Here is a 12285-nt window from a genome sequence, read left to right as displayed (position 1 = left end):
ATGTGAACACATTTTCCCATTTAGAATGTAATCTTTTTAATGTGTCGTTGTATAGGATGCTGAGATTTCTAATCTGTATACTATGGAGCTAGATGCCTTAGAAAATCTATTTTGTTTATCAAGCTTTTCAGCCTCCTTACATAAACTTCCATGATCTAAAATTTATGACACCTAAGCTGTTACGACACTCTGTCTAACAAGAGGCTGATGATGCTCACTGTAATTGAAATGTTTTACTTTATTACCCTTGTGACAAAGATCTAATTTCTCTGTGGTGATGCCTGTCATTCCAAAAGGGATAATGCATGATACGGTCACATCTGTGGGCCCTGTGTTCGCAGTATAGCAAACGAGCCACTATTGCTCATGAGGAACTAGTGTGGAAATGCCTTGAGGGCAGATACCATGAGATCAGTTCCTCATGTATCTCGCCTCACTACATCTGACTCAGTATTGGGCACAGTAGATGTCCAGCAGTAGCTATTCAACTCCTTGGCTTGATTTGCTTGTCCACGATCTTTTCTTTTCTCTTGAATTTTAATTGACATACAGTGTTATGGTAGTTTCAAGTGTATAACATAATGATTCAATATTTTTATATGTTACAAAATGATCACCATGATGTTTAGCCACCATAGAGAGTTATTAGAATATTACTGACTGCATCTCTTATGCTGTACATTGCATCCTCTTGATAAATTTTATAATTGAAAGTTTGTACCTCCTAATCCCTTTCACCTATTTTGCCCATTTCCTCACCATTTTATCCTCTGACAGCCACTAACTTATATCTGTGAGTCTGTTTCTTAATTGCTTTGTTTGTTCTTTTTTTTCCTCTTAAATTCCACATGTGAGATCATGTGATATTTGTCTTTCTCTGTCTGACTTATTTCACTTAGCTTTATACCCTGTAGGTCCATCCATGTTGTCACAAATGGCGAGAGTTTATTCTTTTTTATGGAAGAGCTGTTTATAAGTTGAGTGACCTCAGGTCCGTTTGACGTCTCTAGTCCTTGATCCTAGCACACCGCTCCCCCTTCAGCCCAGTAAAAATGGGATTAAACTAGGTATTTGTGAATATCCATTCAATTTTATCTGTTTGCAAGGCAGGAGACCTGGGTTCGATCCCTGGGTCAGGAAGATCCTCTGGAGGAAGGCATAGCAACCCACTCCAGTACTCTTGCCTGGAGAATTCCATGGACAGAGGAACCTGGTGGGCTACAGTCCATGGGGTCGCAAAGAGTTGGACACCACTGAGCAACTGACGCTTTACTTTTTACTTTCACTTTTGTCCAATTTTAGAGCCCATGAGTATTAGTTGCCCATCTTCATTTACAGGGTGTTAAGTTTGTAATGCCTGTATATATTTGTTTTATTTTGAATACAAATATGAGGTTTCTGGAGCAGAGCAGATCTATTATTTAATTATAGCAAATAATTACTCTGATTCCCTTTTGTCCTAATTTGTACCCCTGGGGAAATGGATGAGATGAGGCAGATCATATGTTATCCTATATATACTGGAGTTTGTACCATCAGCAAGAAAGTTGGAAAAAAAAAAAAAATCTGGCTATTTATATAGGAGAGGGACAGCCTCCTCCCTAACTCTACCTTATTGCCTGTCAGACACACACACACTTCTTTGCTCTTTGAGAAGGATCCTGGATTCTTACTGTTATCCTTTGGAATATAAATAAATCTCTTAGGGGAAAGATAAGACTAGCTTCTCTAGCTATGCTTCGGTGTCCTCAGATCTCATTCCTTCCTTAACATGTAAATACATACCTCTGGGGGGATAAATCTCTTCAGATACTCTCTCACTATTAGTCATAAATTAAATTCTAAAATTTGTTCTTCTAGGCTAGGTCTAAAGTTTTGGTAAAATTTGATCAGAAAGCCTTCATGGTACAGAAACATAAAAATATTGTCTCTACAGTCCCACTAAGCATGAATCTAAAATTAAAAGGTAGAATCCTCTACCTTCCAGGGCTGTGAGCCTATAATGATCAGGTCATTTGTGTAAGAACTTCACATGTTTGTAAAAATTCAGATTCCTGAGGTCTACAGCAGGCTGACTCAACAAGTCTCTGAGACAGAAGCCTTGGAATCTGCTTTTCTGTCCCGCTCTTCACATGATTCTTATGCACCACAGCCTTTTTCTCCTTTATTCCTGACTTAAGGACCCTTTGTTTTTTCCTGCTGGCAGAGACAGTTCATGTTCTGCAGCTTTTGCTATTGAATCTGTGATTTTCAGGACTTTCCAAACATGGAAAGAAATGTAAGTCTTGCTGGGAGAGTTTATGAGTATCATATAAAAACAAATACCAGTATTAGCAAGCTTTCTAAGGTGATGATGAGTCTCTGAAATCTGAAGAGGTGATGGTGATGATAAAGATATTACCACTAGCAAACAACTATTCATTAAGTAACTGAGACAGAATTTGAGATGGATTAGCTATGGTACCTAGATTTCTGCTTTACAAAAAATGCAAACATGTGCCACCATTAGTGGTATTTTTCTATTCAAAATGTAGTTGAGACATTTTTGCTGTGTATTTCTATGATGTCTGAAGTTCTTTTGTAGAAACACAACTCTGAAATGAATATAAAAAAAGGAAAATGAATGGAATTAAAAATTTTTATTACAACTTCAGTGATGTGATTAGTCGTTCAGGTCAAAACTCACGGTAATAAAACTTTTTATCAAAAAGAAATTATCTTTAAGCTAGCACCAAAAGTGATACAAAGCCAAATGATGTAAGTGTATCATACCTTGTTACTAGGCTACCCTCAATCCATTTCTCTATATCAGGAACAAGACACTGGCATTTAATATAAAGCATCTCAAATATGTGATAACATCTGACAGGTAATGAAGAAGTAGTCACATTATGAGTGCAGAATAGAACTGTGGCGGCATTTCAACAGAGAAAGAAATGAGCAATAGTCTCTGGGAACATCTGTTTATCCTGTTAATCACCAACATTTTATTGAGTACCTATAAAGTTTAGCACTTTATAGGTACTTTTGTGATGGGTATTACAGATAAAAAAAATGACTTTCAGAGAGAGATACAAGTGTTACCATGACTATGAGACAATGTGATACATACCGTGATTTCTGCTATAAATATGGCTATATAGATGTAGCATCTTCCTGTTCTTTTGCTGGGAGTCTTGTAAGAGCAACAGGAAAACAGAGAACAAAAATGCAAACTCCAATTTCAGTCGAGCTAGGAAATATATACCAGAATACCCCAGGGCTGCCCAAGGCAGTCGAGATAATGCAAGAATCCCACAGAAGCAAAAGGAGAGAAATGGAAGAAAGAGCCCAGCAATAGCACTTCTAAAGAATCAACACAAATACACTTACTAAAGAAGGGGTCATCTGGAGATGGAAAATCTATAGCCTTGGAACCTTACTGGACCTGCTTTGGTTCACAGAAGATGTGGAATGCACATGAAAGTACTCAAAAAGCCATGTTTGCAGAAGATGAGAAAAAGAATCTCTTGGGGAGAAATGAGAAAAGAGATTTTGCTTATGGAAACAAAAAAGGAAAACTCACCTAGACTCTTATCCTCCACCTACCCTTCCTATAGAAATTCTGGCAGATAGTCAGTCTAGGAAAACCAAACTCTTACAATGATGTGTTTAAGATGCTGTGATAGCAGCTAAATATCTACAAAAAAGAAAAGAATATCCTAGTAATATATGAATATAGCACCATAAAAATATGGATGTCAGTTATTAGGGACACAGTTAAGGGCAGTGTATCCTCAACAGTCCCTTGAAGCTCAGACCCAGGGCTCTGACCTGTGCAGAGCTATTGCTAAAGGTCAAGATTTGTTTCAGATGCTGGGAACTACACATGGAGAAAAAGGATCTCCAGAGAGGGGAGATGAGGGCTGTGGAGACAATTTCTGATACCATGACACCCTTGGATTGCTCCTAAGATGTTTGCTTGCAATTTCTTGTAACTTTGCTTGTATTGCTTGTAATACTTCATTGCATTATCTATACTGTTCCGTCACTACCAGTCATATACCATTGCTGTATGTCTAAACTGAAAGGGACTCCTTAATGATTGGCAAGAATGTGTGAGCTTGGCACTTCTTTAAAAAATGAAGAACACTGAATTATCATAATATGCCAATTAAAGGTTGTTTTTACTTGCATTTGTCTAATGATTTTTTTTCCATAATAGCCTCAGTTTATACCAGTGAATAGGATCACTGAGTTCACTAGCCCCTGCCAAGCTTCAACATCTAAGGTGAGTAATTAAAGTGGGATTGAGTCATTTGTGACATTTCCCATATGAATGATAAGACTTACCAAGGGCCAAACGTCATCATGGTTTAATACGTTCAGAAAGTGAAGCACTCATAGATATTTTTATATCATCATCATTTTTTTATTATAACAATTCATGTTTATTGGGAAAAACTCAGAAAATAAAGTATAAATAAGAAAATTTAAACCACCCATTGTCTTACTGCGTGGAGATGATGACCGTTTTAGATATATTAATGTGTTTATAATTATATCTTTCCAGTATATTATTTATAATATATATGTTATATAAAATTATGCATATAAAATCAGAGAGAGAATGTGTATGTGAGTCTGCGGGTATATATTTACCTAGAAATATGTTCTATACATAATTCCTACATTGTTTCTTATGTTTCCTAAATGTCATATTACATTTTATTCCTCAAATGTCTGTTATTATCTAAAATTTAAAAATTTTTGAACCTTCAGAGTTACATCAATCACACACACAAGATTATAGAAAACTCTTTACAATTTTGGTTATTCAGATTTCTTAACAGGCAAATGATGAGACTGTAAACCTCAACCAAATTTTAAGTTAATCGATAGCTGACCTACATGCACCAGGGATCCAAAAGCAAGAAAATCTCTGCTCAGGAGTAAGTCAGGAAGCAACAGTGTATTACCAATTTGGAGTCTTTTGCATCTTTTTTTTTTTTTTTTTTTAAGATCAGACTTCTTGACTCAGCCCAGCTCTGCTGAATCAAATTCTGAATGAGCCATTATAGCAGTATACCTTTGCCAAAGTTTGTTTTCTAAGCTTCTGATTTTTAAAACTGTTGTTAGTAATAAGTATCACCTAATATCATAAGATTATAAGGGAATGGTAATTAATTATAAATAAGCCAGCTACCCCAAATTAAAAGCATGTTCTTTCTTATTTAAGGGAAATAAGAAAATTCAGAGAATCAGACCTTCCAGTGATGACTTGAAGCATGAGTCTCTTTCATCCTTTGAGCTTTTGGTCAACCGCAGAGGCTGGAAAGAAACAGAAGGATCAGACTCCGATGTAGAGTATATTTCAGAGACTAAAATTATGAAAAAGTCTGGGCAGAAGAAAGTGAAACCTCAACAGCAGAGGTATCCAGCAGTTCCACTGGAAAACGTCAAACTAGCTAGCAGAGACCAGGTGATTTTTTTTGTTGTTGTTACTTTTTCACAAAAATGTGTAGTCATTCACTTTTCCAGAAATAACATTTTTTAAAGGTTTTGTTTCATTTCACATTTTTTAAAGCACTCTAATTATAGCATACACATTGTAATCTGAGTTCCCTGGACAAAGTCCCAATTTCTATTTTTTCCCTACATTGTCTCTTTTGGAGGAAAAGTCAGATTGCTAATATCAGCACTGAAGGGCTCCTAAAGAACACCTCTATGGGATAAAGACTTTAATCTGTATTTAAGAGAGAAATATCCATATAGAATAAACCTGTAATCTTGAGAGTTTTGCATTCAATGTTTTATAGCAAAAATGCTTGGTCAAATTTTACATAGGTAGTTATCCCTGTAGTCCATGTTCTGGAAAAATAAAATGTGATGTTGATAATGTAGCTAAATGCTGAGCTTGATTATAATGAATGTACATCCTAGGATTTCCATGTATCTAAATGAGTTTGTTTCTTTTTTTAAAAAAAAACATTACACTTTCATTCTTACAGTGTGACGCTTATTTAATTCCTCTTTGAGAATCTGCTCTTAGTTTCAGTGTATAATAATAACAGCACTTAAAATTGAGTGGGCATTTACCCTGTGCCTGATCGGTGTTCAGTGACCACAGGTATTATCTCACTGGCTTCCCTGGTGGCTCAGACGGTAAAGAATCTGCCTGTAACATGGGGAACCCAGGTTCGATCCCTGGATTGGGAAGATCCCCTGGGGAAGGGAATACACACTCCAGTATTCTTACCTGGAGAATTCCATGGACAGAGAAGCCTGGCAGGCTACAATCCATGAGGTCCCAAAGGGCTACAGTCCTTGGGGTTGCAAAGAGTTGAACACCACTGAGCAACTAACACTTTCACTTCACTTCACTTCGTTATCTTACTACCTTTAAAAAATCTTTTATAAGCCAAAATTTATTGCTTAGTTTATCTGCCTTGTTGATAAAACTTGATTACTGATGTCTTTTTACTGTTTCTAAAAATTAACTTTACCCTGAAAGGGTGAATATGGGCCACATGGAAAATATTCCAATGAGTTGACATCGTCTCTGAAAGCAAGGACTAATTTCATTGGCAAATATCCACTGAGCTTCTGCCCTGTGTAAAATATTGTATTAAGCATGGTGGAAGACAGGATTTCAGGCATGGTTCTTTAAAAAAGAATTATTCTGAATAATAGTTACATTACAGAAATATCTCACATTCCTTTGTAATATCTTTGGAAAATGGTATGTGGATTCTTGAAAATCTTTGGTGATATAGGCTCATTACCTCATAAGGCAGCCTTTTCTTCATTTTTGGATAGCTCATTCTCTTAGATTATTTGAAATACGGATCCCTATAATTTTGAAGTTTTGGCCCTCAGTCTTTTCCTGAGACTGTAGAGGCCAAACTGAATCTGTCTACCCTCTTCAGAATTTTAGTTTGAATTATGCATTATATTTGAGTGTAGGAATTCATCTATTCAGCAGATACTCAACTTTTTCATGCTTATAATATAAAAAGCAGTTGTTACCACTTTATAATTATATCTCCTTTAACTCCTGATTTCATTAACTGTGGAATTTCAAGATTTGGGATTTGTAGACTTATTTTATGGGTAGATTGCATGCTCCAAAGACAACATACAAGTGATCACAAAGTTGTGTTAGAATAGCACGTTTTAGAACATAAATATGGAGATTCACATATGTATATGTGAATATATATATATATGTATATATGTGTAAAATCATTTGTTATGTGCCATTCAGTATGTTAGCCAGCTACAGGGGATTTAGCTGTGAGCAAAACCACCTATGGTTCCAAGTCCCCGCTGAACTTACAGTCTACTGATAGAGACAGACAATCCAATGATTATACAGATAAATGGGAACTGACACTGAGGCAGTTTTTATGACATAGTAGTGTGAGTCCTTATAATAGGAGATTTGACCCTGGGAGGACAGGGAAGTCTTCCTTGAAAAAGTGATGACATAACTTTTAGGACTGAATTCCAATTAAGCGGCTAGATGGGGAGGAAGATCATTTCCAATCAGTGCAAACATTCTTTGCTAATGAGGGAACGTGGAATACAAAGTACCTAAGAAGACAGCTCCCTGGAGAAGGGAATGGCAGCCCACTCCACTATTCTTACCTGGAGAATTCCATGGACAGAGGAGCCTGGCAGGCTACAGACCATGGGGTTGCAAAGAGTGGAACATGACTGAGCGGCTGACACTTCACTGACACTAAGAAGACAGCTAAGCTGTGGTGGGGCAGTGAGGGAAAGGGGGCTGTGGTGTGAGATGGGCAGGGAGTGATCAGAACCATGCAAGCTGATACTTTGACAGGGGATTTTGTATTTACCCTGAAAGCAACAGAAAAACACTGAAGGATTTTAAGCAGGGAAGTGGTATGATCAAAATTTCCTTTAGAAAAGATTGTTTTGAGTTAGTATGAAAAATGGATTCTCAGCAAACAGAATGAATGTGGGCAGAGCAGTTAAAAGGCTATTGCAGTGGCCTTGGGGGGAAATAATGGTGGTGTGAGTGAGGTGATCATGTGGCGGGGAGAGAAGTGGATGTATTTGTTCCTGTGTATTTGGCTTGGGGAGAGAACACTGACCCATTTGCTGAGATATTGGGTGTAGATGATCAGAGAGGCTGAATGCCGTTGAGAGGTCAACTCAACCAAGCCAAAGGCCAAAAAAGTCCACTAACTTAATGACCTAGTGGTAATAGGAATGATCACAGGAAGAATTTCATTGTTATTGGAGAGCATAGAAACCAGGTTACAATGGATTGATTAGCAAGTGGAAGGGGAAGAAATGAAGACATGTTGTATGTCAACTCTTGTGAAGAATTTTTAGGTTATTTGAGATTTTTCTTGTTTCTTGGGGTAAGCTTGTATCACTATAAACTTCCCTCCTAGACCTGCATATTCTATTTTGGAAAAATCTGTTTTTGTTTTCATTTATTTTTAGGTATTTTTTTAATCTCTTCAGTGATCCACTAGTTGTTTAGTAGCATATTGTTTAGCCTCCATGTGGGTTTTTTGGTGTTTTTTTTTGTTTTTTTGGCCGTTTTTTCCTTGTAATTGATGACAAAATAAACTCAAAAGGGATTAAAGACCTAAATGTAAGACTGGATACTATACAACTCCTAGAGAAAAACATAGGCAGAACACTCTTTGACGTAAATCGCAGCAAGATTTTTTTTTTGGATCTGTCCCCTAGAGTAATGGAAAACAAAAGCAGAAATAAACAAATGGTACCTAATTAAACTTAAAAGCTTTTGCATAGCAAAGGGAGCCACAAACCAAATGAAAAGACAACTTACAGAATGAGATAAAATATTTGCAAATGATGTAACCACAAGGGATTAAGCTCCAAAATATACAAACGACTTAATACAGCTATATATATATATATATAAAACAACCTAGTCAAAAAATGGGCAGAAGATCTAAATACGCATTTCTCCAAAGAAGACATACAGAAGCCAACAAGGCACATGAGAGGATGCTCAACATCACTAATCATCAGGGAAATACAAATCAAAACCTTTGAGATATCACCTTACATCTGTCAGAGTGGCTGTCGTTAAAAAGAACACAAATAAACGTTGGTGAGAAAAGAGAATCCTCGTACACTATTGGTGGGAATGTAAATTGGTGCAGTCACTGTGGAAATCAGTATGGAGGTTTCTCAAAAAATAGTGTTTTGATGGGATAGAGATTGATATTTGGTTTGCAAGGTTAGCACTGCAGACTATTCTAGAAGACTTGGACTTCTAGATGAAAATCTGCTTAAAAATTTAGATATGTCTAAGAAGTCTTAATGATTGCAGGGTAACCAGTGAAATTTTACATCTAGTACCAAACATTGACAACTTCAATGGTAACCCTGAGAGCTATCAAACTGTGGACCAAATAGCTAACATCTAGTCCAATATATTAGGTTTCCTCAGTGGTGTCTCCTGGGCTGTGCTCATAGCAGGAACTTGCCAGCTTTGTCCAAATGCAATAGTAGCAACTTTTGTACAGAAATTTTCCTTGGTATTTTCTAAATGGTATGTGTTTAGATTATATTAAAATGAAATTGATTGTAGACACCGAAAAAACAAAAGAACTACCCCATGATCCAGCAGTTCCACTCCTGGGTATATATTTTTAAAAAAACCCAAACTCTAGTTTAAAAAGATACAAGCACCCCAGTGTTCATAGCAGTTCATAGCAGCATTATTTATGATTGCCAAGGTATGGAAGCAACCTTAGTGTCCATCAACAGATGAGTGGCTAAAGAGGTGGCATGTACATACAATGGAGTATTGCTCAGCCATAAAAAGAATGAAAATTTGCCATTTGCAGCAAACATTATATGATATCACTTATATATGGAATCAAAAAATACAACAAACTAGTGAATATAAGGATAAAGAAGCAGATATATAAATATAAAGAACAAGCTAGTCATTATCAGTGAGGAAAGGGAAGAGGGCAATGTAAGTGCAAGGAATTAAGAGATACAAGCTATTATATATAAAATAAGCTACAAGGATATATTATACAACATTGGAAATATACCCAATATTTTATAAAATGTACATTGAAACTGTCAAAAAAATTTTTTAATGACTGCAGATATCTCACATACTAGGCATATTCAACATCTACTGATTAAGGATGACATAGTAAAAGAAAGCCATCGTAGATATTTTTTAATGAACATATATCTTATTCCTCCCAGCAACATCTACATAAATTTTAAGAACAATGTATATATACAGATATATATATCCATATGAAACATTATATATCCAATATATAGAAAGTAATTCATGCAGATTCTTTGCAAAATACTACAAGCCCTTTGATTCACTGTTGAGTGCCATAGTCTACACCATTCATTTCATACTTAACTTGCATTATGATGTTATTTCGTTGAATTTCCTCTGTTTATCCTACAGAAGCCAGCACTTAATAGAAGCTGAAGGAAGGAAAGAGTGACACTGGTTTAATGTGTACCATTGATTGCTACTAATCCTTGTATATTTTTTGTTAATACCTTGCTATAGGCCTCTTGGGAAATGAAGAGAAAGAGGAGTCAAAACCTTACTTCAATTGAAGTTGAAACCAGCAACAGCAATTCAGATATAATCCAGGTGAGACAAACTTTGCTGACTAAATGATACCTTGAAATTTATTCACATTTGTAAAGATTAGAGGAACCCAAGAGGTATTTCACATTAGTGCCCAAAGTAACTGAAACATTTAATTGAATAACCTTGCTTTTAGGTGAAGAAACAGGACTCAGAAAAGTTTGTTACTCGCCCAAAACTACACAAATTAGTGAAAATACAACTGAGATTTATGCCTCTTGACCACTAATCTGTAGTGTTTTTCATTTTAGTTGTCAGGGTGAGAAAGCTTTAATATTGTTCAGTTGCCCAGTTGTGTCCAACTCTTTGTGACCCCATTCTATTGTATTAATGTATACATGTATATGACATTATATATATATAAACTGTATGTGTGTGTGTGTGTATGTATATAAACTTGAAGTTCATCTCAAAACCTACCTACATGCCCAAATCCAAAGCATATGAACCTTTCTGTAATTCATCGTGTGGATTCTTACTAGAAAGTATAATTCTAAACTGACTTAAATTAGGACACTGCCAAAAATCCTTCAAAGAGAAGTCTCTTCAAGAAATCTGGACACGCTTCCCATGTGCTTCTCTATAGACTGTGTGTCCCTGATGCTAACTTGGTAGTCAACATCAAAGGCCTGCATATTCGTACTATTCTACCATATACCCTAGCAGAGGTCGTTTTCCTGACTGAACCTAGTGTAAAAGTCCTTGGTTTGTAGGAAGAGGGCTTCCCAGGTGGCTCAGTGGTAAAGAATCCACCTGCCAGTGCAAGGAGATGCAGGTTTGATCCGTGAGTCAGGATCATCCTCTGGAGGAAGAAATGGCCACCCCCTCTAGTGTTCTTACTGGGATAGTCCCATGGACAGAGGAGCCTGGCAGGCTACAGTCCATGGGGTCACAGAGTCCTGCATGATTGAGCAACTAATCATGCATGTGTGGGAAGAACTGACACAAAGATTATGAAAAATACTTTATCTGTGAAGCCATGTTGAAGACTTTGTTATGTTATACGGCACCCTTTGTGTTATATTAATAATAAAAAGATTCATTTGAATATTAGAATTTAATGTCATAAAAAATCTATTTGATACTTTCTTTTATCAGAATATGAATTTTATTACTCACTATCGTTCTCTTTGTACCTTGATTTCCAAGAAGCTTATAACTGAACTTTAATCTATATAAGAATAAGTATTTTTGCCTAGATGATAATTTTTTGACATGATAATAAAAGTGAGAGTATTTAGACAAATGCCTGCCTCATTTTTCATGTGTTTAGGTAAGTTATCTCAAAATGCAATTTAGAATTATGGATTAAGTTTTAATTACAAATGAGTCAATGAGAAGCACAATGTTTTATAATTTTAGCCTAATTTATGTGCCCTTCAGCAGAAAAACATTGTCACAAGGTACATGACATAACAATAATGGAGGTTTATTTTAAAAAGGTTCCAAGATGGAACATTTCAAACAGCAGTCAACCCATGTGTGCCCATTTCCTAGTTCCAACAGTTATCAGTTCATGATTGATCTTGTTTCATCTGTGTCCTCCCCCTCCCCGGTCACCCCCTTTACTCGCAAATATCATATTTCCTCCACAATTATAATTGTTTTAAGAAGGAATCTGAAAGGATGTTGAAAAGCTCTAGAAGTGATTT

The 12285-nt window shown here is 36.2% G+C and overlaps 1 protein-coding gene across 1 annotated transcript in view; it reads left to right on the top strand.

Moving 5' to 3' along the window:
• MORC1 (MORC family CW-type zinc finger 1) overlaps positions 1-12285 on the top strand; it is a 160836-nt gene that overhangs the window by 104149 nt on the left and 44402 nt on the right. The window contains exons 17-19 of the mRNA XM_052644965.1: positions 4205-4270; positions 5219-5461; positions 10550-10636. Coding sequence (XP_052500925.1) covers positions 4205-4270; positions 5219-5461; positions 10550-10636 — 396 coding nt within the window. The remainder of the gene's footprint in view (positions 1-4204; positions 4271-5218; positions 5462-10549; positions 10637-12285) is intronic.

This window comes from Budorcas taxicolor, chromosome 1 (genome assembly GCF_023091745.1).
Source record: "Budorcas taxicolor isolate Tak-1 chromosome 1, Takin1.1, whole genome shotgun sequence".
NCBI lineage: Eukaryota > Metazoa > Chordata > Mammalia > Artiodactyla > Bovidae > Budorcas > Budorcas taxicolor.
Note: the sequence above shows the minus strand (reverse complement) of the source record. Positions and strands in the feature narration are given on the sequence as shown.